General features: G+C 52.5%; 1 protein-coding gene across 4 annotated transcripts; it reads left to right on the top strand.

Moving 5' to 3' along the window:
• The first annotated feature begins 965 nt into the window (after positions 1 to 965).
• SELP (selectin P) lies at positions 966 to 25,171 on the top strand. 4 transcript variants are annotated; one of them, XM_056108565.1, is made up of 13 exons: positions 966 to 1,251; positions 4,070 to 4,160; positions 7,777 to 8,163; positions 9,931 to 10,038; positions 11,406 to 11,591; positions 12,481 to 12,666; positions 13,658 to 13,843; positions 13,927 to 14,136; positions 14,948 to 15,133; positions 17,372 to 17,491; positions 18,383 to 18,413; positions 23,075 to 23,130; positions 24,624 to 25,171. In XM_056108565.1, exons 1-12 carry the CDS (start codon positions 1,120 to 1,122, stop codon positions 23,127 to 23,129), a joined length of 1,878 nt encoding a protein of 625 aa, XP_055964540.1. In that variant the 5' UTR covers positions 966 to 1,119; the 3' UTR covers position 23,130; positions 24,624 to 25,171. The 4 variants fall into 4 exon arrangements, with proteins under 4 accessions (XP_055964540.1, XP_055964543.1, XP_055964542.1 ...); XM_056108568.1 differs by lacking the exon at positions 12,481 to 12,666; XM_056108567.1 differs by lacking the exon at positions 14,948 to 15,133.
• Positions 25,172 to 26,086: the final 915 nt, after the last annotated feature.

The following is a 26,086-nucleotide window of genomic DNA, read 5'->3' as shown; positions in this document are numbered from 1 at the left end:
AAATTTTTATTAGTGAAACACCATGAGGTACAGTTGTAGACTTACAAATTTTTGTGCTTGGGTTTCAATTATACAATGATCAAGTACCATCCCTCCACCAGTGCCCATTTTCCACCACCACGGGTCCCAGTATCCCTACCACCCCCCATCCCCCCATCCCACCCTGCCTCTGTGGCAGGGCATTCCCTTTTGTTCTCTCTCTCCTTTGGGGTATTGTGGTTTGCAAAAGAGGCATTGAGTGGCAATCATGTTGGGTCTATAGTCTACTTTCAGCATGCTTCTCTCATCCTGGGAGGATCCTCCCAACACCCTTAATTTGGTGCTCCCTTCTCTATCTGAGCTGCCTTTTCCCCTAGCGTGTGCGGCTGGCCTCCAAGCCATGCAGTGAACCTTCTGGTACTAATCTCGGCCACTCTTGGATGTTAGTCTCCTATTTTGTTACTTTATGTTCCCCAGATGGATGCAATCTTTCTATGTCTGTCCCTCTCTTTCTGTGAGTCATCACTTCCAAATCACTTCACGATCCCTTCCCCTTCACCACAGACACCTCTCTACCCATAGCTTTTGTCCTGGCCTCCCTAATTATTTTTCACGGCTATATATATTTTTCTTTGGCGGGGGGCGCTTTTTGCTCCAAACCTGGCAATGCTCAGGGCTGACTCCTGCCTCTGCCCTCAGGGATCACTCCTGGCTGGGCTCCGGGGACCCTATAAAATGCCGGGGATCAAACCCAGGTCAGCTGCATGCCAGGCCAACACCCTCCCCACTGTGCTATCACTCCAGCCCCATTTTGGTGTGTGTGTGGCTTTTTTTGGCCATTTGTCTCCAGGAGCAAAAAGTACAGCCCCGACCCCACCCCCTTTCCTTCGTCTGTTCCCTAGTTAAGTGTTTATTCAGGGACGTTTCACAATGCTGCAAAGAAGTGATTAAGACTCAACCCATTTCCAGCGGCCGGATCCCACCACCCCAGCCTCTCAGCCCACTTGCAGGAAGCTTGTCTGCCACCCGCTCAGCCTGGAAAGTCCAGGAGTGATTCACCAACCAGGCTCCAGCAGGGACCCTTGGAAGCCACTGCCCTGCGATCCTTCAGCGACACAGTTCTCCTCCTCAACCAGTTTCATGCCTGATTATCAGTGTCCTGGTGGCTTTCTGGGAAACGGAGAGGAAGTGACCTTTCCAAATGCCCCCGACAGCTACACATATAAGCACACCAGGACAGGAGGTGAGAAGGACCAACCCGGGGCAGAGATGGTGAGTGTGACTTTCTCTCTCTTCTCAGGGACATGGCAGAGTTGGGGCAGGTGGAGACGCAGGTGGGGATGCCAGGCAGCCCGGGGAGTTTGGGATACCCCTAACCCCAGCTTTGCTGGAATCTCCCCAATCACCGTGTGCATTGAATTCTCTCTCTTCGCTTTTGCGACACAGAAACTGTGTTTTGGGGGGCCAAGGGGATGGGGATGGGTCGCTCTTCTAGGTTTGCTGTTTGGGGGACCTCATCTCTTTGACCTTTTTCCTCTGAGAACTCCATCCATCGCCGTCTCTTCAGATGATGGTAAAACGTCCTTCTTCTGCCCGATTTCTCTTCTCTTGGGTTGAATTCTAAGGCAGAGAACTTGGGGCTCCCATTTATCTCCCCCAGATCTCTGATGGGGCACACCGGGACACTGAGGTTCTCATCTCTGCCCTCCGTCCTGGTACTATTAAGGACTCCGTTTTCTTACCTGCCAAATGGAGAGATTTTGACCCTGAGTGTCCCTGGGACACATTTGTAGAAAGTCGCTCTGTCAGGAGGATTGTCCCACGGCTTGGAAGCCGATCTCATGTGCTGGGGGGAAAGGCAGCTGGGATGGAGAAGGGACCACTAAGTCAATGATGCTTGGAGGGCTCGCTCGGGATGGGAGATGTGTGCTGAAAGTAGATGAAGGACCAAACATGATGGCTGTTTAGTGCCTATATTGCAAACAATAACACCCAAAAGGATAGAGAGAGAGAGAGAGAGAGAGAGAGAGAGAGAGAGAGAGAGAGAGAGAGAGTAAGAGGGAATATGTCTGCCACAGAGGCAGGGGGTGGGATGGGGTGGGGGTGATGGGAGGGATACTGGAAACCTTGGTGGTAGAGAATGGGCACTGGTGGAGGGATGGTACTAGAACGTAATCATGAAAATTTGGAAGTCTATAACTGTATCTCACAGTGATTCGTTAAAATAAAAAAAAATTAAAGAAAACAGATAAAAAGTGGCATTGAAAGAAAGATGGCATTTGGGTCTAAGCACAGGGGGTATCAGTCTGTGTCAGTTATTATGGCCATGAGAAAGAGAAGCTTCCTGGGGTTCCATGGGATTTTGGAACCAGGGGACAGACTTGGGAAATTAGGCACTCTTGAACTCGTGGACGATATTCTAGAAACAGTGCATGCTGCTTGTTCCGGGAATATCTCACGGGGATGCAGGCTTCAGAATCCCACCCTCTCGCTAGATGCAGAGTCCCTAGGAGGGACCGGATGGGAGAAGGAAGTCAGCCACGTGTCACTCTCCGGAGTGGTCATTGCAGTGCTCGGGGGTAGGCTGATCTGTGCTGGGGAGAAGGGATGGGAGGGTGGGAGGAGCAAAGTCTCTGAGCTTGTCCTGAGTTTGAACCCTGTGTCCCAAGAACAAGAATCGATCCCCGTCTTATCTTTTGCATCTCCTACTTCTTCCGAATTGGCCAACTTCTGGATTTCTCTCCCTGGTTCCTCTTCCCTTTGGTGAGACCCCTTCATGTCAGGCTATGTTTGACATACTACAGGAGGGAAAATCTGGGTGGTTCTGAGGAAAGATACAGCTTCTCTTCCCAGATGAAAATGCAAAAATGTGGGGCCGGAGCCATAGCACAGCGGGGAGGGCGTTTGCCTTGCACGCAGCTGACCCGGGTTCGACACCCAGCATCCCATAGGGTCCCCTGAGCACCGCCAGGGGTAATTCCTGAGTGAAGAGCAGGAATAACCCCTGATCATTGCTGGGTGTGACCCCCAAAAAAACCCAACCCCCATATTCTGGTGTATATATATAACAAGTGTATATCGAGACATTTTCATGAGCCAATTTATGTTGTTGGGTCTGGTATATCAGCTTTCTGAGGAAGGTTGTTGCAAAATAATAAGGGCAGAATATGCATGTGCTTGGCATTTTTCTTGCATAAAATATATTGGATCAGGGGCTGGAGCAATAGCACAGCAAGGAGGGCATTTGCCTTGCATGCAGCCAACCAGAATTTGATCCCTGGTATCCCAGCTGGTCCCAAGCACTGCCAGGAGTAACTTCTGCAGAGCCAGGAGGAACCCCTGAGCATTGCTGGGTGTGGGTCCCCAAAAAAACAAAATAAATTAATAAATTTTATTTTACTTTTACTTTTATTTATTTATTTTTTTGCTTTTTTGGGTCACACCTGGCGGTGCACAGGGGTTCCTCCTGGCTCTGTACTCAGGAGTTACTCCTGGCGGTGCTCAGGGGACCATATGGGATGCTGGGAATCGAACCTGGGTCGGCCGCACGTAAGGCAAACGCCCTGCCCACTGTGCTATCTCTCCAGCCCAATTAATAAATTTTAAAAGTTCTAATTTTTTTTGGCTTTATGGGTCATGCCTGGCAATGCACAGGGATTACTCCTGGCTCTCTGCACTCAGCAATTACTCCTGGCGGTGCTCAGGGGACCCTATGGGATGCTGGGAATTGAACCCGGGTCAGCCACATGCAAGGCAAACGCGCTACCTGCTGTGCTATTGCTCCAGCCTCAATTTCTAAAAATCTTTTTATAAGAATAAAATAAATTGTATGAAAAAAGAAAATACCAGTGGCCCTAAGTATTCATTCAATAATTATTCACTGGCAGCATGAAGACACAAACCCCTGTCCTTTGCAGCCAGGGTCCCAGAAGGGGAGTCTTTCCATGAGAAAGCTAAAACATTGGGTTCCCTCTTCTCCCCATGGAGAGAGGCCAGGGAGGACCTCAGTGAACTCAAGCACAGTGACTAGAATATTCCAGGCCACCGTGATTGCGCAGGGATACTTCCTAGGACGCCTTCTTTGTTGCAGGCAAGCTGTCTGAGAACCTTCTGGAACCAGAGACAGCAGCGGGTGTTCTTCAGAGCTGTTCAAGCCCTCTGTTTCACGGCCCTGATCTCAGGTAAACGTTTCGCTCTGCCTGGCTCGGGGGTGGGGTGGGGGGCCTGGGTTGAGGCAGATGCAGATGTCGGTGTTCCAGCTCCACAGTTAGGAAGGGTTTGGAGAGAGAGTACTGTGGGGAAGGTCAGCCCCATCCCTGACACTGCATAAGGCTCCCGGGAGCACCACCAGACGCAGGTAGACAGTTACCACTATGCTTTGTAACTTGGGAGTTGACTGACTCCCAGTGATATTCACCCCTGGGCATCTGTTCTCCCGACTTAAGCTTCAGTTGCCCTTACTTCCTTGTACCCCAAAAGCAGGGTCTGACGAGGGATTGGATGGACCCAGGGCAAGCTGTGAGTGACCCTGGCATTGAAATGGGCCTGGCCACAGCGCCTTAATACTTAACTATAAGTTAAGAGCATGGTCCTGGCCACAACATCCAAAAGGAGAGAGAGAACAGGGAATGCCCTGCCACAGAGGCAGGGTGGGATGGGGGGATGGGGGTGGGAGGGATACTGGGATCCATGGTGATGGAAAATGGGCACTGGTGGAGGGATGGGTATTTGATCATTTTATAATCAAAACCCAAGCACAAAAATTTGTACGTCTACAACTGTACCCTGGGGCTGGAGCGATAGCACAGCGGGTAGGGCGTTCGCCTTACACGCGGCCAACATGGCCGACCCGAGTTCGATTCCCCCGCCCCTCTCGGAGAGCCCGGCAAGCTACCGAGAGTATTCGATATGCCAGACACAGTAACAACAAAGTCTCCAGTGGAGACGTTACTGGGCCCGCTCGAGCAAATCGACGATCAACGGGAGGGCCTTTACCTTTACCTTTACAACTGTACCCCATGGTGTTTCACTAATAAAAATTGGGGGAAAAAAAGAGCACGGTCCTGGACAAATTCGGTCATGATCCAGAAAGTAACATCTAGAATAGGACCCTGCTAGGGTTAGGAAAGATTAATCTGGCCTGAGCACTGTAGTCTGAGATTTATAACGAGATGCCCCCAGGAGAGCCACCCTGTACAAGCTTCATGTATGTATTCCTGTGTCTATACAAAAAGGACATTGCTCTGAATTAAGTGTGCCAAGGACTTAAAGGGCAGAGAAAAGCAATATTTGCAAAATCAGAGATTTCTGAGGAATTTGACCTTTACAAATCACACAGGTACTACTTAGGGGAAAATGGTGATTAACTGGTTGGGGAAGAGAGCACAGAGCACAGAGAAGAGGTTACAGACAAACACAGATGAACGGGAGCACTGTGATGGGAGCAGCCCAATAAACCTAAGCTCCCTGTGGCAAGGCAGAAAGGACAAACCAATGTTATCCTGCGTACACCCACCCCCAACCCACATAGTTCTTTCAGAATCCTTTTCTCCAAAGAAAACGCGTCACCAGGAAAGCGCGAAGCACCCCGTGTCATTTGGGCATTGCCGGTGTACAATAGCGTTTCTAAGATGTTACAAGGAGGGGAGGAAACCAGAGTCCCGGAAGGCCACTTGGCAGAGGCCACCAGTGCCAGGAAGCTGTAGAGCAAACATTTGGGCAGGGCGGAGGTGTTAGAGAGGAAGAAATAAAACTGTCCCCTAGGACCCATGAGAGAGGGCCGGTCAGGAACCTGCGACTCAGACACAGGAAAGGGAACCGGCTAGGCCCGAGCAGCTGGTAAGCTCCTTTCTGCTCTGGGGGGCTTCAAACTCCCGCTGGCTCTGATAACAATGTCATTACCCCCCGCCCCGTGCCCTCTGTTCTTCGGGAGGGCACATTCTTGACCCGATTTGCTACTCAAACACTCCCCAACGAAGGGCTCTTTTTTTTTTCAAAACATAATTTATTTTTTTTCTTTTGGGGTCCCACCCGGCGATGCTCAGGGCCGACTCCTGGCTCTGCACTCAGGAATCACTCCTGGCGGTGCTCCGGGGACCCTATGGGATGTCAGGGATCAAACCCGGGTCAGCCGCTTGCAAGGCAAACGCCCTCCCCGCTGTGTTATTGTTCCAGCCCAAAAAGACTCTTTGGGACGCTATTTTAATGAGCGCTCTGAGACAGAGGAAGTAGGGGTGATTCAAGAGCAACAGGGTAGGGCTGGAGTGATAGCACAGCGGGGACAGCATTTGCTTTGCACGTGGCCGACCCAAGTTCGATCCCCAGCAACCCAAAGGGTCCCCCGAGCACCGCCAGGAGTAATTCCTGAGTGCAGAGCCAGGAGTCAGCCCTGAGCATCGCCAAGTGTGACCCAAAAAGAAAAAAAAAGAATCAGCAGGGTAGAGGAGAGGAGTGGAAGGTAAAGACCCCCAGAGGGTCAGAGAGGAAGGACGGGGGTTGGTACTCGCTTTGCATGTGGACAACCCAGCACTGTGATCCTTGAGCACAGAAGCAGGAGAAAGCCCTGAGCAATTCAGGTATGAGACCTCCAACGAAAAAAAAAACACACACAAAAATATAATTTAAAAAAATCTTAATTAGGAATCAAATAATTATACTGAGGGGTGGTCCTCATCTCCTGGGCAGGAGTTCGTCATGTGTGATTCAAGATTTGTACATGCTGTTAACTGCATAGCCAGGAGGCCGCCTGGTCTCAGGGAAGGGACCGCTTAAAGTCCCTTGGTGTGCCTATGATTGCAGTTTCCTATCAGATGATGTCTGAGGAACCCCAATATCTTCCCTGGACTTCATGCCAAAGACTGTTCTATCTGACTCATGCTAGATAAGAAAGCCTCCAAGATGGTCGCTAAAGGTGCTCTTGGAAACCTCCCCTTCCTGGGGCCAATCGCTTTGGGTACTTTGCCCAGGTCCCCCTGGCCGGAGCAGCTGGTGTAAATGAAGACCCCCGTTTTCCTGCCCAGTTCTCCGCTTTGGTTCCATAAACTTTGGTTAGAAACCTTGGTTCCATAAACATTGGTACTCCTACACAATGGAATAGTATGCAGCTGGTAGAAAAGATGAAATCATGAAATTTACATATAAATGGATCAATATGGAAAGTATCACGCTAAGTGAAATGAGTCAGAGAGAGAGGGACAGACATAGAAGGACTGCACGCATCTGTGGAATATAAAGTAACAGAATGGGAGACTAACACCCAAGGATAGTAGAGATAAGGGCCAGGAGGATCGCTCCACGGCTTGGAAGCCAGCCTCACATGCTGGGGGAAAAGACAGTTCAGACAGAGAAGGGACCACTAAGGGAAGGATGCTTGGAGGGCTCAATAGGGATGGGAGATGGGTGCTGAAAGTAGACCATGGATCAAATATGATGTCCACTTAGTACCTGTATTGTAAACAATAACACCTAAAAGGAGAGAGAGAGAGAGAGAGAGTAAGAGGGAATGTGCCTGCCACAGAGGCAGAGGGTGGGAAGGGGTGCAGGTGGCGGGAGGGATACTGGGAACATTGGTGATGGAGAATGTGCACCGGTGGAGGGATGGGTGCTCGATCATTGTATGACTGAAACGTAATCACGCAAGTTTGCAAGTCTGTAACTGCATCTCACAAAGATTCGTCAAAAAAAATATTAATAATTTTTAAAAAAGGTTTCTAACAAACTCACCAGGCGTGGCAGACTGGTCCTTGGATGGCCAGTTCCCGGCTGGGGGGGCTGCCAACCTCCTGTTTCTGTCCTCAGAGCTGACCCATCACCCAGGGGTGTCCGCCTGGACCTACCACTATAGCACCAAGGCTTACTCCTGGAACGCCTCCCGCGCGTTCTGCAAGAAGAGCTACACGGACCTGGTGGCCATCCAGAACAGGCAGGAGCTCGAGTACCTCAACAAGGTCATCCCGCCCTTCAGTTCCTACTACTGGATCGGGATCCGCAGGGTCAACGACACCTGGATGTGGGTGGGGACCGGGAAGGCCCTGACGCAGGAGGCGGAGAACTGGGCCGACAACGAGCCCAACAACAAGAAGAACAACCAGGACTGCGTGGAGATGTACATCAAGCGGCAGACGGCGCCCGGCACGTGGAACGACGAGCCCTGCTGGAAGAAAAAGCGCGCGCTGTGCTACACAGGTGGGTAGAGCGCGCTCCGCGCTCCCATTGGTTGGGCTTCAGGACTCGCCTCCTCTGATTGGCCAGCATCACCGCCCGCGGCCCGCCTCCCTGCCTGCATCCCTCCTGCCGCCCAGGAAGGATGTCAGAATACTGGCCTTGGGAAGGGGAAGAGCAATTTGCCTTTTAATTATAGGTTATAACAACCGCAACAACAATAATTTTATATATTCATATAAGAATAATATTTTTTATTTATTATTCTCTGGTTCTTGCTCTCAGAGAACCTGCCACGCTACTGAGAGTATCATACCCGCATATATGCCTGACTGGGAACACCTGGAAAGGTGATGAGAGGCTGCCCCAAAAGCTTCCATCCCTCTCGGAGAGCCCGGCAAGCTACCGAGAGTATCCCGCCCGCACGGCAGAGCCTGACAAGATACCCGCAGTGTACTCGATATGCCAAATACAGTAACAATGAATGGTCCTCATTCCTCTGACCCTTGAAGATCCCCCAATATGTCATCGGGCTACGCTTGCACTTGACAGGGACGAATAGAGACATTATTGGGCCCGCTCGAGTGAATCGATGTGAATCGATGAACAACAGGGTGATAGTGATGTTATTATTATTATTATTATTATTATTATTATTTGCTTTTTGGGTCACACCCGGCGATGCTCAGGGGTTCCTCCTGGCTTTGCACTCAGGAATTATTCCTGGCGGTGCTCAGGGGGCCCTATGGGATGCTGGGAATCGAACCCGGGTCGACCGCATGCAAGGCAAACGCCCTTCCCACTGTACTATCGCTCTACCGCCTATATTTAATATTATTATAGGTCCTGGAGGTCTCAGTTGCACGCTTGTAGAGTCCTAGAATACCATTCGTATTTCAAGATCCCCAACCACTATCTCACACCCTTCCTCTCCCGTTCTTAGGTCTATTGATCATGTCTCAGGATCAATACAAGGAGTATTGAGGGACTGGAGCGATAGCGCGACAGGGAGGCATTGGCCTTGCATATGGCTGACCCGGGTTCAATCCCCGGCTTCCCATAGGGTCCCTTGAGCACCTCCAGGAGTGATTCCTGAGTGCAGAGCTAGGAGGAACCCCTGAGCATCACAATATCACAATATCACAACCATCCTGTTATTCGTCGATTGCCTCAAGCAGGTCCCAGTAACGTCTCCTTCGTACTAGCCCTGAGATTTTTTTTAAAAGTGCCATATTCAAGGCTCTTTCAGAGTTAGGAGAATGAGACCCTTCATTATTACTGGTATTTGGCATATTGGATACGCCACGGGGAGTTTGCCAGACTCTGCCGTGTGGGCAGGTTACATTCGGTAGCCTGCCAGGTTGTCCAAAGTAGGAATGAGATGATAAGATGTCACGCGGCCGCATTTGCGGCCGAGCGCTTCTGGGAGCTGAGTGTGATAATCTCTGGATCCTAGCCATTGTTGGGGTTACACGGCAGTTGGTGGGTGTAACTGGATAAATAGATAGATAGATAGATAGACCCACAACTAGGTATAGAACACCCCTACACCTGCCTGGTTTCATGCTGTGCTAGTATCCCAACTGCTTCTGGAACCTTCTGGAACCATCCAATCTACTGGCCTCCTCCCAAGCTTCCTCTCTCTGCCGGCATTTGTTCTCTTGAGCTCCCAGAACCCCAAGTGTTCTGTGATGTCGTGCACGAGACTTGGGGCTGGCGACTCAGACGCGAACCCCACTTTTCTTTGGGGGCTTCCTGAGTCTGATGTGGGGGTGTCTCTGTCCTGGTCAGCCTCCTGCAACGAACTGTCATGCAGCCGGCAAGGCGAGTGTGTGGAGACCATCGGGAACTACAGCTGCGCCTGCTACCCAGGGTTCTACGGTCCAGAGTGTGAATTTGGTGAGATTTCCCCCCCCTCCGATTCCCCATCTGTGGTGTGGAAAGCGGGGTGGCCCCCGGCCGGCCACTGGAGGCCAAGTCCTCTGCCGGAGGAAAATTAAAAGCTAGAATAAAAGACTGGAGCAATAGTACAGCAGAGAGGGCGTTCGCCTGGCACACAGCCGACCTGGGTTCGATTCCCAGCATCCCACATGGTCCCCTGAGCACCACCAGGAGTAATTCCTGAGCATAGAGCCAGGAGGAACCCCTGAGCATTACTGGGTGTGACCAAAAAAGAAAACACACACACACACACACACACAAAGAAAACCACCTAGAATAGAGAATAGAGAGTGGACTAATGAAGGCTAATACCATTCCTGCGTCCTTGGATGCTAATCCTTAGCACATTCGATCACGATCACGACCATCCTGTTGTTCGTCGATTGCCTCGAGCAGGCCCCAGTAACGTCTCCTTCATCCTAGCCCTGATTTTTTTTTTAAAGTGCCATATTCAAGGCTCTTTCAGGGTTGGGAGAATGAGACCCATCATTGTTACTGGTGTTTGGCATATTGGATACGCCACGGGGAGTTTGCCAGACTCTGCCGTGTGGGCAGGTTACATTTGGTAGCCTGCCGGGTTGTCCAAAGTAGGAATGAGATAATAAGATGTCGCTTCCAGGAGCTGGGTTTTATAGTCTCTGAGTCTTGGCCGTTGATAGGATTACACGGCGCCAGGGGGCAGTTGGTGGGTGTGACCCCCGCCTACTGGAATTTGGAGGATCTGGGTGGAGGATGCTCAGCCCTGATCCAAGCAGGCTTGGAGATCTCAGCCCCGGGACCCGCATGCCTTTGTCCCTCTGCCGGTACCTTCATGCATCGGAGCTGTTGGAGCCCTGGTCGGGGTGGGGAGGGAAACTCAACCCGCTCCCCTCCAAGGGGCCCCAGCGAAGACAGCCAGGCGCGGGGGCTGGAGACTCCTTAGCACATTAGCTCAGAAAAAATCCCAATGGTGCGGGAAAGAGAGTAGAACAGGAAAGCGATTTGCCTGAACACAGAACCAGGAGTAAGCCCTGAGCACAGCCAGGTGCGACCCCCCCAAATCCAAAAGATAAAAGTGCAAACCACACCCCAAACAGAGAGAACTCCACCAGACTCCCTTGGGTTTGGGAGAAAAGCCAATGAATGCTTCCAGCAGCCAACCCAGGTTCGATCCCCAGCATCCTATCAGGACCCCCGAGCACTGCTAGGGGTGATTTCTGAGCCATGTCCAGATGGACAGGTGGGACAGGTTAGGGGTCTGGGAAGGACATATCGGTCCAGCGCCACCAATCTTGAGCTTGTCTCTGAGTTCTCAGTGGAACTGACTCAACATCCCGTCCCCGCAGTGAACGAGTGTGGAGAACCGGAACTTTCCGAGCACGTGCTAGGAAACTGCAGCCACCCGCTGGCAAACTTCTCCTTCAACTCCAAGTGCAGTTTCCACTGTGCTCCAGGGTACACACTCAGGGGGCCCAGCGAGTTGCAATGTTTGGCCTCTGGAATGTGGACAAGCACCCCCCCAGAATGTGTAGGTACGTATCCCCCCTGCTTCCTGGAAGCTAGACTCTCAGAGGAAAAAACATTTTCTGCAGGAGAATCAAAGTCAAGGGCTTGGGGTATATTTGACTGGAATTCCAGGTGAAACATGTGCAAGGCAAACACCCTCCCTGCTGTGCTATCTCTCCAGTCTGTTAGTCTACATATTTTTTAACTTTTTTTTTTTTGCTTTTTGGGCCCCACCTGGCAATGCACAGGGGTTCCTCCTGGCTCTGTACTCAGGAATTACTCCTGGCGGTTCTGGGGGGCCATGTGGGATGCTGGGAATCGAACCTGGGTCGGCCACGTGCAAGACAAACGACCTCCCCACTGTGCTATTGCTCCAGCCCTTGATAGTCTACATTTGGGGGCCCAGAAGGAGTTGGTGAAAAGTATTAATACCTGTGGGGCTGGAGCAATAGCACAGCGGGTAGGGCGTTTGCCTTGCATGCAGCCAACATGGCCGATACAGGTTCGATTCCCAGCATCCCATTGGGTCCCCTGAGCACCGCCAGGAGTGATTCCTGAGTGCATGAGCCAGGAGTAACCCCTGAGCATCGCCAGGTATGACCCCAAAAAGCAAAAACTAAATAAACAAATAAAATTTTTAAAAAAGTATTAATACCTGTGTGCAAAACTGCCTCCCATCATCTGAGCTGGAGTGATGGGGAGGGCATTGGCCTTGTATGCAGCCGACCCAGGTTCGATCTCCGGCATCCCAAAGGTTCCCCCGAACCCCGCCAGGAGTGATTCCTGAGTGCAGAGCCAGGAGGAACCCCTGAGCATCGCCGGGTGGGACCCAAAAAGAAAAACAGACAAGGCTGTTGTAGAAAGGGGCAACGGGCGGAAGTTGGCGTGTCTCACCCCCGGCTTCTCTCTCCTCAGCCCTGCGGTGCCAGGACCTGTCGGCCCCTGCCAAGGCACGGATGAACTGCTCGCACCCCGATGGGGACCTCCGGTTCCAGTCCACATGCAGTTTCTCCTGTCTCGAGGGCTTCGTCCTGGTGGGCGAGCCCGTGTTGCACTGCTTGGCCACGGGGGGCTGGAGCGACCCTCTCCCCACATGCCAAGGTACCTCGAAAACTCACCAGGGAGTGTGTCTGTTTTTTTTTTCTTTTTGGGTCATATCCAGTGATGCACAGGGGTTTCTCCTGTGCTCTGCACTCAGGAATCACTCCTGGCAGTGCTCAGGGGACCGTAGGGGATGCTGGGAACCGAACCCAGGTCAGCCGCGTGCAAGGCAAATGCCCTCTCCACTGTGCTATCGCTCCAGCCCCACGTGTCTGGTTTTTTATTCGGTTTGGGATTCACTCCCAATGGTGCTCGGGAGACCAGCTGGTACTGGGGGTCAAAATGGGGACTCGCCCCTGCAAAGCCATCACTCACAGGCTGCATTTGGGGGTGTTGGAAATGGACTGGGAGGTTCAGAGAGACGGTCATGGGGCTGGGGAGACACACAACACAGCCTTGCACATGGCCGGCTCAGGTTCAATCCCCGGCACCGTGTAAGGTCCTCAGAGCCCCACCAGGAGCGATCCCTGAGCACAGAATCAGGAGTCAGCCCTGAGCACTGCTGGCTGTGACTCCCAAGTAAAACCAAAATGTTTCATGGGGAACCTGCCACTCTCCCGCGCCCCCCCGGGTCTAAAGTTTCCCCTAGGGAGATGGGAAATGACAGTGCAGGATGGATGTCCCCTGGCTGAGAGACTCCTTACTCCGAGAGCCCCGGGGTCCCCTGGTGGGACAGTGATTGTGGTGCGTGGGGGTCTAAGTCCCAGGTGCCCCGTGCCAGCCCTCTTCACCCACTGCTGCGGGCAAAGGGAGACGGGGCTGTTTGCCTTGTTGCAGCCAACCTGGGTTCGATTCCCGGCATCCCATAGGGTCCCCCGAGCACCATCAGGTGTAATTACTGAGTGCAGAGCCAGGAGTCAGCCACGAGCATCACCAGGTGTGACCCAAAAAGCAAAAAATAAAATCAAATCAAATATGAAGCCAATTTGTTACATGCCTGCAGAGCCCAGAGCTTCTGAGCACAGGGGACCTTGTTCGTTTGGTCTTGCAGCCATCACATGTCCAGAACTTTACGCCCCCATGGAGGGCAGTCTGCGCTGTGCTGGGCCCCCTGGACAGGCCGTTGTGGGCACCACCTGCTACTTCTCCTGCCATGAGGGTTTCCAACTGGAGGGCTTCGACCACGTGGACTGCACCGCGGCCGGGAGCTGGACGGCCCCACCACCCACCTGCACAGGTAAACTGAGGCAGCTCCCCTTCTAGAACCTTCTGCCCGCAGAAGGCACCAGCTGGTCTTCATGCAGCCCTTTCTCGCCGCAGGCATAGTGTTAAGGAGGACCCCGGAGGTGCGCTGCCCGGTCCCCCGCATCCCCGCACAGGGCACCATCTCCTGCAGACACCATCTGGGGCGGTTTGGGCTCAATACCACGTGCTACTTCGCCTGCCAAGCGGGGTTCAGGCTGATGGGCCGGAGCGAACTGAGCTGCAGGGACCCGGGACAGTGGACGGCGGCGACGCCCACCTGCAGAGGTAGCGGGGCCGGGAGCAGGTCCCTCCCCCGGGGTTCTCATTCTGCGCCCACGGGGCCAGGGTGACCCCGGGAGATGCCCAGAGATGCTCAGTGGACCTTGAGGGGCTGACGATGAAGAAGCGTTGGGAGCGCGTTACGCGTGATGGGGTGATGGAGTGTTTAGGCCACTTCTCAGCTCCTTCCTGAGGGTGGCAGCTGTCCTGCTGTGTAGGATGCTGGGAGGGCCAGCAGGGGAGCTGGACGTGAGGCAGTGTCCTGTCTGATCTTGGACAGCAGGACCCTTCCCCCTCCTTCCTCCTCCCCTCCTTTTTTCCGTTGTGGAATGCCCACCTCTCTCTCTCTCTCTCTCTCTCTCTCTCTCTCTCTCTCTCTCTCTCTCTCTCTCTCTCTCTCCCCCTCTCTGCTTTTTTGAGTCCCACCCAGCATTGCACAGGGGTTCCTCCTGGCTCGTGCACTCAGGAACCACTCCTGGCGGTGCTCGGGGGACCCTATGGGATGCCGGGGATCGAACCCGGGTCGGCTGCATGCAAGGCACACACCCTATCTGCTATGCTATCCCTGCAGCCCCACTGGGCCTCCAATTTTCACTCTGAAAGGGTTCAGTGACCCCCAAGCTATTTTTTTTCTATTTGGACCACATCCGGCGATGCTCAGGGCTGACTCGTGGTTCTGCACTCAGGGATCACTCCTGGCAGTGCTCGGGGGACCCTATGGGATGCTGGGAACCGAACCCTGGTTGGCCGCGTGCAAGGCTAATGCCCTCCTTGCTGTGCTATTGCTCCAGCCCTCCCCCCCCCTCTCTTTCTGCAGCTGTGACCTGCTCCGAGCTGCAGGTGGCTGGACCCCTGGTGGCCAACTGTTCCAACCCCTGGGGCAACACCAGCTACGGCTCTTCCTGCTCCTTCCACTGTCCTGAGACACAGTTCCTGAACGGCTCGGCAAAAACAGTCTGCCAGGCTGATGGCCAGTGGTCCGCCCCGGTGCCCCTCTGCCAAGGTACCTCCCCTCCCCCGCCCTCCGCTTCAGGAAGTTTCCCGGAGAGATAGAATGGGAAAACAGAATTTCTCTGACTTTTTCTTTTTTCGCTTTTTGGGCCACACCCGGCAATGCTCAGGGCTGACTCCTGGCTCTGCACTCAGGAATTACTCCTGGTGGTGCTCAGGGGACCCTAGAGGATGCCGGGGATCGAACCCGGGACAGCTGCCTGCAAGGCAAACACCCTCCCCGCTGTGCTATCGCTCTGAATTTCTATCTTCCGGGTTTCCCCTGTGTGTGGTTCCACAGTGGATCCCAGCTGACTTCCTGGTCACTAGCAGAGCCTTGGGGACTTAATCAGGAGCCCCCCCAGAAGCCCCTACCATCCTTGAGGGGTTTCTGAGCTCTCCTCTGCGAATCTAACCCTCCCATTTCTTCCCCCTCCTGGGCAAAATGCCAGAGAGTTTTCAAATAACTAAAAGGATATTTCCTCTTTTTTTTTTATTTTGCTTTTTGGGTCATACCCGGCAATGCACAGGGTTCCTCCTGGCTCTGCACTCAGGAATCACTCCTGGCGGTGCTTGGGGGACCCTATGGGAGGCTGGGAATTGAACCCGGAATCCGGGTCGGACGAGTACAAGGCAAAGCCCACCCTGCTGTGCTATTGCTCCAGGCCCCAAGGCCACTTCCTCGAGGCCTAACTTATGTCTCAAAAGAACTTGACTCTGCAAAACCTTTTCAGCGCACCCTCAATCTGCATCCATGAAGCCCATCTCCCTTCAGGTTTATTTCATTCGTATCCATAACACTTTCCCCTCGTCGCTTATTAAAACTACTTGTTGGGCTGGATAGAGGAATAGTCCAGCAGGTTGGGCCCTGGTGCTAAATGCAGCGAACCAGGGTTCAATCCCTACTACCCCTTAGGGTCCCCTGAACCCCACCAGCAAACAAAAACAGAAGGGCTTAGTGGTGTAGAACTGAATTTGCAAACGTCCTCCCTGCTGTGCTCTGGCTTCCGCCCCAATTTTCTTTTTCTTTTCTTTTTTTCTTTTTTGGGAGCAAACCCTGAGCTTCAAATGTGTGGAGCTCTGTTGCTAAACTGAGGCAGGCAGGTAGATGGGTGAGGGCCCGCGGCAGTGGGATTTCTGAGGAGTCATAAATTCACTAACACTGAAGCTGCAAGAATGAAGACTTAGGCCTGAGGGTTGGACCCCCATCGAGACACAAACTGAATCAGAGAGAGAGAGAGAGAGAGAGCAGTTAAGGACCTAAAGGAGATTCATGACACCTGAAAGACCCCTACCTCTGCCAGAGAAACTCCAGACCAAGGCAACCGCCCTTGGCAACCAACCTAGCAGCGAACTCTTACCTAGCTAGAAAGCCCCACATGGGGGCAGATTGAAGAAACTCTATAAAGGCCACCTTGAACAAAGGAAGGGCACACAGATACTTCCTGAGCCCATGTGCTGCCTTGCACGTGGCTGACCAGGGTTCGAATCCCAGCATCCCATATGGTCTCCTGAGCACCGCCAGGAGTGATTCCTGAGCGCAGAGCCAGGAGTAACTCCTGTGCATTGCCGGGTGTGACCCAAAAAGAAAAGGAAAGGAAAAGAAGAGAAAAGAAAATTGGGTTCCACCGCCAGTTCTCTTGATGCTTTCTGACTGGGCTTTTGGGGGCTGCTAGCACTGTCAGGGATGGAGTGATAGCACAGCGGGTAGGACACTTGCCTTGCATGCAGCCGACCTGGCTGACCCGGGTTCAATTCCTCCGCTCCTCTCAGAGAGCCTGGCAAGCTACCAAGAGTATCTCGCCCACATGGCAAAGCCTGGCAAGCTGGTGACGTATTCAAGATGCCAAACACAGTAACAACAAGTCTCACCATGGACACGTTACTGGTGACCACTTGGGCAAATCGATGAACAACGGGAGGACAGTAACAGTGACAGGACCTTGGATGACCCTGCCTGACCTCCTAGCTCAGGACTCCCCAAAACCTTTTGGGCAGAGGGCATTTCGGCACAACCCAGCACTCATCTTTTTTTTTCTTTTTGGGTCACACCCAGCGATGCACAGGGGTTCCTCCTGGCTCTGCACTCAGGAGTTACTCCTGGCGGTGCTCAGGGGACCCTATGGGATGCTGGGAATCGAACCCGGGTCAGCCGTGTGCAAGGCCAACGCCCTCCCCACTGTGCTATCGCTCCAGCCCCCCCCCCAGCACACATCTTAAGTGGCACCTTCTCCGTGTCTGTCTCTTGCAGTGGGACCGCTCACCACCCAGCAAGTTCTGGCTTACGTGGGGGCGGCAGTGGCCCCCACGGCTGGTCTGCTGACGGGGAGCCTATTCCTGGTTCTGCTCCGGAGACGCAGAAGACAAAAAGGTAACTAAGAAGACACCTTCTCCCTCCGCCTTCTCCACGGGAGCTGGTGTCGAACGATGGGACCACAGCATTTGTCGCTCTGGTTCCAAGACATCTGTATCAGCGGGGGTGGGGAAGATTCACCCCTTTTTACTCCCTTTGGTGTTCGGGCGACCACGCATTTGGACAACGTCAAGATGGGTGATTTTTTTGGGGGGGGTCACACCCAATGATACTTAGGGGTGACTCCTGGCTCTGTGCTCAGGAATTACTCCTGGTGGGGCTTGGGGGACCCTATGGGACGCTGGAAATCGAACCCAGGTCAGCCTCATGTCAGGCAAACGCCCTCCCTGCTGATCTATCACTCTGGCCCTAAGATGGGCGTTCTTGAGTGACGGTTGCTGCTCTTGGGGGATGCTTCACCCCGCCCCAATAAAATAAAATAATAAAGCTTCTGCTCTGGAACTCTGCCGCGCAGATGGAACCGGAAGTGATCCCTCCCAAGCACGCCTCCTCCTGGTACTGGTTTGCTGGTGCAGTTGGTGATTAGAGGAGGTGATGGGTTAGCTGGAGGCTGGATTATCAAATGCAGTTCCCCCCCAAAAAATGGGTTTGGAGAATCCACCATGGCAATCACCCCACCAAGATAATATTAGCGCTGGAGGCAGGAAGCCGGGATGGAAGGAGAGGTTCGCAGGGAGAGAAAGAAAAAGGGAGGAGGAAGCGGTGAACTCGAAGCAACATTTCATTCTGGCCAGACACAGGTGAGGTGGTGGGGAGAGACACTTCCCCAAGCCTGCAGTGAAAGTCACCTGCCAATCAGCCTGCTCGGTGCTCCCTAGCCCAAGAGACCTCCTTCCCCATCTCGTTTGCTTCTGTGAAACAATCGTGTGTGTCTCTGACTTGTTTCAGATGATGGAAAAAGCCCCCTGAACCCTCATAGGTAAGAAGGGATTTTTTTTAAATTTCTATTCCTTTTATTGGTTGTCACTGTCACTGTCATCCCATTGTTCATCGATTTACTCAAGCGGGCAACAGTAACGTCTCCATTCGTCCCAGCCTTGAGTTTTTTTTTTTTTTTAGTTTTTATTTTCATTAGTGAAACACCAGGAGGTACCGTTGTAGACTTACAAACTTTCGTGCTTGGGTTTCAGTTATACAATGATCGAGTACTCATCCCTCCACCAGTGCCCATTCTCCACCACCAATGAACCCAGTAGCCCTCCCACCCCCCCACCCCATCCCCCCCACCCTACCCCACCTCTGTGGCAGGCCAGCCCTGGGATTTCGGCAGCCAATCCTTACTCGTCTTTTCCAACGCTGCCTTATTGGAGGCTCTTTCAGGGTCAGAGGAATGAGACCCGTTATTGTTACTGTTTTTGGAATATCAAATACGCCCCGGGTAGCTTACCAGGCTATCTAAATTAATATTATGTTATATATTATATTATATTATATTATATATTGGCTATCTACAGATTATTATTGGCTATATAAATTAATTTGATTTTTTAAGTTTCATTTATATAGTCATTAAATAGTAACCAGATATCACTATAAATTTAACAATACTATATTAAATAGTAATCGGAAAGGGTGGATGTGGCAGAGTTATAATTACTTCATATTCATTCCACTTTTTTTTTGCTTTTTGGGTCACACCTGGTGTTGTTCAGGGGTTTCTCCTGGCTCATGCACTCAGGAATTACACCTAGCGGTGCTTGGGAGACCATAAGGGATGCTGGGAATCGAACCCGGGTCGGCTGTGTGCAAGGCAAATGCCCTTCCCGCTGGACTATCATTCCAGTCCCCTCATTTCACTTTCATATCAATAAAGAATTATTTTCCCCTGGTGTTTTGGGGGACACACTTGGCAGTGCTTGGGGGGCCTTTGGCAGTGCTCAGGGGACCATGTGATGCTGGGGATGGAATTTGGGGCTCTCTGAAGCAATGGCACAGCAGGGAGGGCGTTTGCCTTGCACGCAGCTGACCCGGGTTCGATTCCCAGCATCCCATAGGGTCTCCCGAGCACCGCCTGGAGTAAGTCCTGAGAGCAGAGCCAGGAGGAACCCCTGTGCATCGCGGGGTGTGACCCAAAAAGCAAAAAAAATAGAAAGAGCCAAGCCCGTGATCCAGCCCTCTGAGTCATTTTCCCAACACTGAGATGGGGGATGTGTCTGATGCTCAGGGTCTTCTTCCTGTTCCATGCTCTGAAGGTTCTTAGGAGACCTAAAAGGGGTTTCAAGACCCCACCTGGGGCTCCTACGTGCAAAGCAGGACTCCCATTTGAACTGCCTCCCCGGGCCCAAGCTGGGAAGGCTTCATGACTGCGTCCATGTTCTTTCTTTAACTTTTTTCTTGGCTCTGTGTGTGAGGATCATTATACTGGGGACTCCCTGCTTTAAGAACAAATCTTGGGGCCTGAGCGATAGTACAGCGAGGAGGGCATTTTCCTTCTATGTGGCGTATTCGAGATGCCAGACACAGTAACAACAAAGTCTCCAATGGAGACGTTACTGGGCCCGCTCGAGCAAATCGATGAACAACGGGAGGACAGTGACAGTGACAGTGGCCAACCCAGGTTCAATCCCCGGCATTTCATAGGGTCCCCCGAGCCCTGCCAGGAGTGATTCCTGAGTGCAGAGACAGGAGTCAGCCCTGAGCATCGCCGGGTGGGACCCAAGAAGCAAAAAAAAAAACCAACAACAAAAACACCAAATCTTCACTCATATCTCCTTGACTAACACGAATGCAGAAATGCAGAGGGAATAGGTCCTAACTGCAATAGATACAATAGGTAAGGTAGGTAAAGGTAAAGGCCCTCCCGTTGATCGTCGATTTGCTCGAGCGGGCCCAGTAACGTCTCCATTGGAGACTTTGTTGTTACTGTGTCTGGCATATCGAATACTCTCGGTAGCTTGCCGGGCTCTCCGAGAGGGGCGGAGGAATCGAACTCGGGTCGGCCGTGTTGGCCGCGTGTAAGGCGAACGCCCTACCCGCTGTGATACAATAGGTAGATAGTAAATGTCACATTAGAACACTGCAGGAAAGCGATTAAGAACAGAGACGAACACAAAGGGAGCACTGTTTGTGCGACAAGAAGACGCCGAGTCACGCAGCTCTGGGCTGGCAAATGCTGAGAGAGAGTGAAGCTTGTGTGTTCCAAGAGAACCACCATGGAATGTAGGTTGCATGTGGCCAACCCCAGTTAGACCCCCTGACATCACGTGCGGTCCCCCGAGCACCACCAGGAACAACCCCTGAGCACAGAGCCAGGAGTATTCCTAAGCACCAAAAAAGCCCTTCCCTTGGGGCGGGAGAGATAGCAGGTGAGGCGCTTGGCTTGCATGCAACCAAACCTGGTTCGATCCCTGGCATCCCATATGGTCCTCTGAGCACTGCTGGGAATAATTCCTCAGTGCAGAGCCAGGAGTAAGCCCCGAGAATCAGCAGCTGTGGTCATAAAATAAAAAACAAAAACAAATAAATAAAAAAACACCACGCCTACTCTCAATTAAATTAAAATAAAAAGGCAGCAGGCAATATTGTATTAGTCACTCAAATGGTATCAGAGACTCTGCCAAACAACAGCCTTATTTTTTTTTAATTTAATTTTTTTTTATTAGTGAAACTCCATGAGGTACAGTTGTAGACTTACAAGTTGTTGTGCTTGGGTTTCAGTTACACAATGATCGAGTACCCATCCCTCCACCAGTGCCCATTCTCCACCACCACGGGTCCCAGTATCCCTCCCACCCCCCATCCCCCCATCCCACCCTGCCTCTGTGGCTGGGCATTCCCTTTTGTTTTCTCTCTCTCCTTTTGGGTGAACAGCCTTATTTTTTGGTCAAAATACTCTAGCAAAGAGTTGGAAGCCCTACAAGTTTTCCCTCCATCATGAGGCAATTCTGTTTACAGCAACTCATCACATTTCTATTAAAAGCTGTCAGATGCCAGGCTTGGAGAATTTTCACTGCACGAATGCTTCCACCAAAACCCAGACAGCAGGTTGAAATTGCACAGACACAGGATAATTCTTTGGGGGGTCCAGAGCCAACTCAATGTGATAGCACTGTAGCACTGTCCTCCTGTTGTTCATCGATTTGCTCCAGCGGGCACCAGTAACGTCTCCATCGTGAGACTTGTCACTGTGTTTGGCATATGGAAAACGCCACGGGGAGCTTGCCAGGCTCTGCCGTGCAGGCGGGACACTCTCGGTAACTTGCCGGGTTCTCCGAGAGGGAGGGAGGAATCAAACCCTAATCAAGGCAAACGCCCTACCCGCTGTGCTATGTAATAAACCCCGTTAAATTCAGTTGAGGAATACTCAGGATAAAAATTTTTTAAAAACGCCACTAGGGGGCAGTACTGCCATTCTTGGAAAATCTTGCAGTAAGAATGGGCTCAAGTGGTGAATCCCATCCACCCCTTCCTCTCCCCGCCCAGTGGGGCAGGAAGAAGGTTCTGGGGCTTAATGGTGGCACTGCATAGCCCCCTGAGCCCAATGTATCCCCCACAGCTAACCAAAAGTCAGTAACTTCCTGTGGGGGGTAAACTGGAACTGAGGGCTGGACAGTTCCGCAGGTGAACTGAATTCCATCCCCAGCACCGCCTAGGGGACCCTCTAACCCCGCAAGCATCACCAGGTATGATCCCTGAGCACAGACTCAGGAGTAACCCCCGACCCCCAAATCCAAACAGTGGAAGCAAAAGAAAGGAACGAGGGGCTGGAGTGATAGCCCCTTGAATGAGGCCGACCCGGGGTTCGGTTCCCAGCATCCCATAGGGTCCCCCGAGCACCGCCAGGAGTGATTCCTGAGTGCAGAGCCAGGAGGAACCCCTGTGCAGCGCCGGGTGTGACCCAAAAAGCTAAACAACAACAACAAAATAATAATTAAGACGTGGGGGCCAAAGTGATAGTACAGTGGAAAAGGCACTTGCCTGACACAACAGCAGACCCGGGTTCGATCCCTGGCATCCCATAGGGTCCCCTGAGCACCGCCAGGACTGATCATTGAGTGCAGAGCCAAGAGTCAACCCTGAGCACCGCCGGGTATGACCCCATTAAAAACTATTAACTTAAAAACGTGAAGCACAGCATTGGTTGGTCAGAGTTGTTACGGGGAGTCTCATTTCTTTTTCTTTCTGTTTTTTTTTTTTTTTTTTTTGCTTTTTGAGTTACATTCGGCGATGCTCAGGGGTTCCTCCTGGCTCTGCACTCTGGAATCACTCCTGGCGGTGCTTAGGAGACCATGTGGGATGCTGGGGACCGAACCCCGGGTCGGGCCGCGTGCAAAGCCAACACCCTCCCTACTGTGCTATCACTCCAGCCCTGAGGAGTCTCATTTCTTGGTGATCTTTTTTCTTGCCCATTTGAAGCAGATTTCCCAGGCTGGAGAGACAGGGCAGGGGTTCGGGCATTGACCTTGTCTGCAGCCAACCCTGGTTCCATCCCCAGCCCCACACAGTCCCCCAAGCACTGAGCCAAGAGCAACCCCTGAGCACTGTGGGTAGAAAGCAAACCCGACCCCCCTTCCTAAAAGCAAGCAGGAGACAGGGTGGGGACAGGATAGGTGATGGTCATCTTGTGTTTCTCTTCTTCAGCCACCTAGGAACAGACGGGGTGTTCACGAACGCGGCGTTTGACTCGAGCTCTTGAGGTAAGGAACTCATATGAGATTTTAATTAATTTATTTATTATTATTTTATTTTACAGATATAAAAGTACAGAAGCAGAAACTCATATAATTGATACTATAACAGAGGGCTGGAGTGATAGCACAGTGGGTAAGGCCTTGCACACGGCCAACCCGGGTTCAATTCCGCCGCCCCTCTCTGCACAAGCTACTGAGAGTACCTCGCTTGCAAGGCAAAGTCTAGCAAGCTCCCCGTGGTGTATTTGATCTGCCAAACACAGTAACAACAAGTCACACAATTTGTTGTGCGATGTTACTGGTGCCCGCTCGAGCAAATCGATGAACAGAGGGAGGACAGTGCTACAGTGCTATTTTATTTTTTAGTGTGTGGGGGGGTCATATCTGGTGATGCTCGGGGCTGACTCCTGGCTCTGCACTCGGGGATCACTCCTGGCAGTGCTCAGGGGACCCTATGGGATGCCGGGGATCGAACCTGGGCCGGCCGCGTGCCAGGCCAACGCCCTCCCCCGCTGTGCTATGGCTCCAGGCTGCTCAGATGAGATTTTTAAACACAGTTGTGGAGAGAGAAAGCAGGAAGAGGGTAAAACTGGATTCCTTCATTTTTAGAAGCAGGAGATCGATTTTAAATATTTTAAGCCAGGAGGGGAACTGAATGGCCAGGAGGGGCCGGGGTGACCATGGAGGGGTGCTGGGCAGGGGACCTCACTTCCTTAGGCACTGAAATGTTCTGATAAGACAAAACTTGCTTGGAGACAGGATCTTTGCAGAGCCCCAAGGAAGGCTGTGGTGAGCCTTGGAAGGTTGGCCTTGCTGGAGACTCCCCAGGTCACACCAAGTGGGGGGAATTTTTCCAAACTCCCCTGGAGGCAATCTTAAGGAGCTCGAGAGAAATCTGATGCTTTCTTTCAGAGCAAAATAGCCTCCAGGGCAGCCTCTCTGGATTCTAGAAAGATCTTCTGTTAGCGGGTAGGAAGCAAGAGAGACGCTTGCTCTCAGGAAAAAGATTTTTTTTTTCTTTCTGGGTCACATCTGGCGATGCTCAGGGCTGACTCCTGGCTCTGCACTCAGGAATCACTCCCGGCAGTGCTCAAGGGACCCTATGGGATGCTGGGGATCAAACCCGGGTCAGCCACGTGCAAGGGCAAACACCCTCCCCGCTGTGCTATTGCTCCAGCCCCCCAATGAGTGTTTTTATGGGGTTCTCCCAGGGCACTGGGGGCTCTAGCTGGGCCCCATCACTTGGGATGCAGTTCATGGCCTTCTGAGGTTGGTTTTGGTTGGTTGGTTGGTCTTGCTTTCGGGTCACACCCGGCGATGCTCAGGGCTGACTCCTGTCTCTGCACTCAGGAATCACTCCTGCCAGTGCTCAGGGGACCCTATGGGATGCTGGGAATCGAACCCGGGTCAGCAGCATGCAAGGCAAGCATGCTTCGTGCTGTGCTACCACTCCTGCCGAGGAAAGAGAATTTATTTCCTGCCCTCTTGGCTTGTTTCAGAGAAATGTCCGTCCTCCCTCGCCTCCCCCAACTCCCCGGGGCCCTGGTGGCTTCCTTCCCTGGACGTGCGACAGCGTCACCCAGGAAACCACTGCAGGTGCATGAGGCCCCGCGGGATCCCGGAGAGAGACTCTCAGCCTGAACACCTCAGCCCTCGGCACTTAGATCCCTGGGTGGCAACGGACAGCGGCCAGACCTGGCCAGTAAGCAGCGAGCTCCGTGCAGACACAGTCTCTGGGGATTCTGCTCTCCCCTCTTCTGACTTGGGGGGGCTTGTAATAATCTCGGGGGTCTCCCCTAGCTGCTATTGACAAAACCCAAGTCCCTCCCCCTCTGCCCACGGACTCCCACATGGGCCCCACGGGGGCTGAAGAAACCCAGGAGTCAAGACAGGAAGCATGTGACGCCGAAGACCCCCCACTTCCGGCCACCCCTCCCTCCGATGCCCCCAAAGACCCCCAGACCAATACCCCACATGCATCAAGAGAAGACGCACAGCTGCCCACGACACGTCACATTAACACACTGGAAGTTTTACTGCATCAAAATCACGTGTCCACTTGGTTCAAGAGTGTGTTTTGGTTTTTATTCTGTTTTTGTTTGTTTTTTTTTTTCTTTTTGGGGTCACACCCGGCGATACACAGGGGTTCCTCCTGGCTCTGCACTCAGGAGGTGCTCAGGGGACCTTATGAGATGTCAGGGATTGAATCTGGGTGGGCCAGGTGCAACGCAAACGCCCTCCCCGTTGTGCTACCTCTCTCTGATCCCACCAAATAACTATTTTATTTCTGCGTTTTGGGTCACACCCGGCGATGCACGGGGTTCCTGCTGGCTCTGCACTCAGGGATCACTCCTGGCGGTGTTCAGGGGACCCTGTGGGATGTCGGGAATCTAACCTGGGTCGGCTGCGTGCAAGGCAAACGCCCTCCCTGCTGTGCTATCACTCCAGCCCCTTGGTTTTTATTCTGGCCAGCAAGGGACATGGGGAGCACGCCAAGTGGTCACTCTCCAACACGGAGCAGCCAGGAGTACACACGGTCCTCGTGGGGAGAAAGTGGCCAGTGGCCACCCAACTGAGTTGGCTAAGTGGGGTTGGAAGGGACCTAGGCATTCTGGTGGCTGGGGGGGGATGGCTGGAGTACTCCCCAAACAGTGCTCTGGACAGTGCTGTAAGCTGCAGGGCCTCAACCCTCAATCAAAGGAGACATTTTACAAAAAAAAAAAAATACAGGGGCTGGAGTGATAGCACAGTGGGGAGAGCATTTGCCTTGCACATGGCTGACCCGGGTTCGATCCTCGGCATCCTATAGGGTCTCCCGAGCACCGTGAGGAGCTCTGAGCATTGCTGGCTATGACTCCGACCAAAAAAAAAAAAAGCAAAAAAAAAACCCCAAAAAGCAAAAAAAACAGTCCAGATACCTGGGAAGGGGCGGGGGGCAGGCACAGATTAAAATCTGTCTCAG

The sequence above is a fragment of the Sorex fumeus genome, unplaced genomic scaffold (assembly GCF_029834395.1).
Source record: "Sorex fumeus unplaced genomic scaffold, SorFum_2.1 ptg000226l, whole genome shotgun sequence".
NCBI lineage: Eukaryota > Metazoa > Chordata > Mammalia > Eulipotyphla > Soricidae > Sorex > Sorex fumeus.
Note: the sequence above shows the minus strand (reverse complement) of the source record. Positions and strands in the feature narration are given on the sequence as shown.

Bases quoted from the DNA above. Each gene is read 5' to 3' on its own strand.
- SELP (XM_056108565.1), top strand. From the start codon at position 1,120: ATGCCTGATTATCAGTGTCCTGGTGGCTTTCTGGGAAACGGAGAGGAA. The intron at 17,492-18,382 runs GTAACTAAGAAG...GACTTGTTTCAG, and splicing joins GAGACGCAGAAGACAAAAAG to ATGATGGAAAAAGCCCCCTG. The intron at 18,414-23,074 runs GTAAGAAGGGAT...TCTCTTCTTCAG, and splicing joins AGCCCCCTGAACCCTCATAG to CCACCTAGGAACAGACGGGG.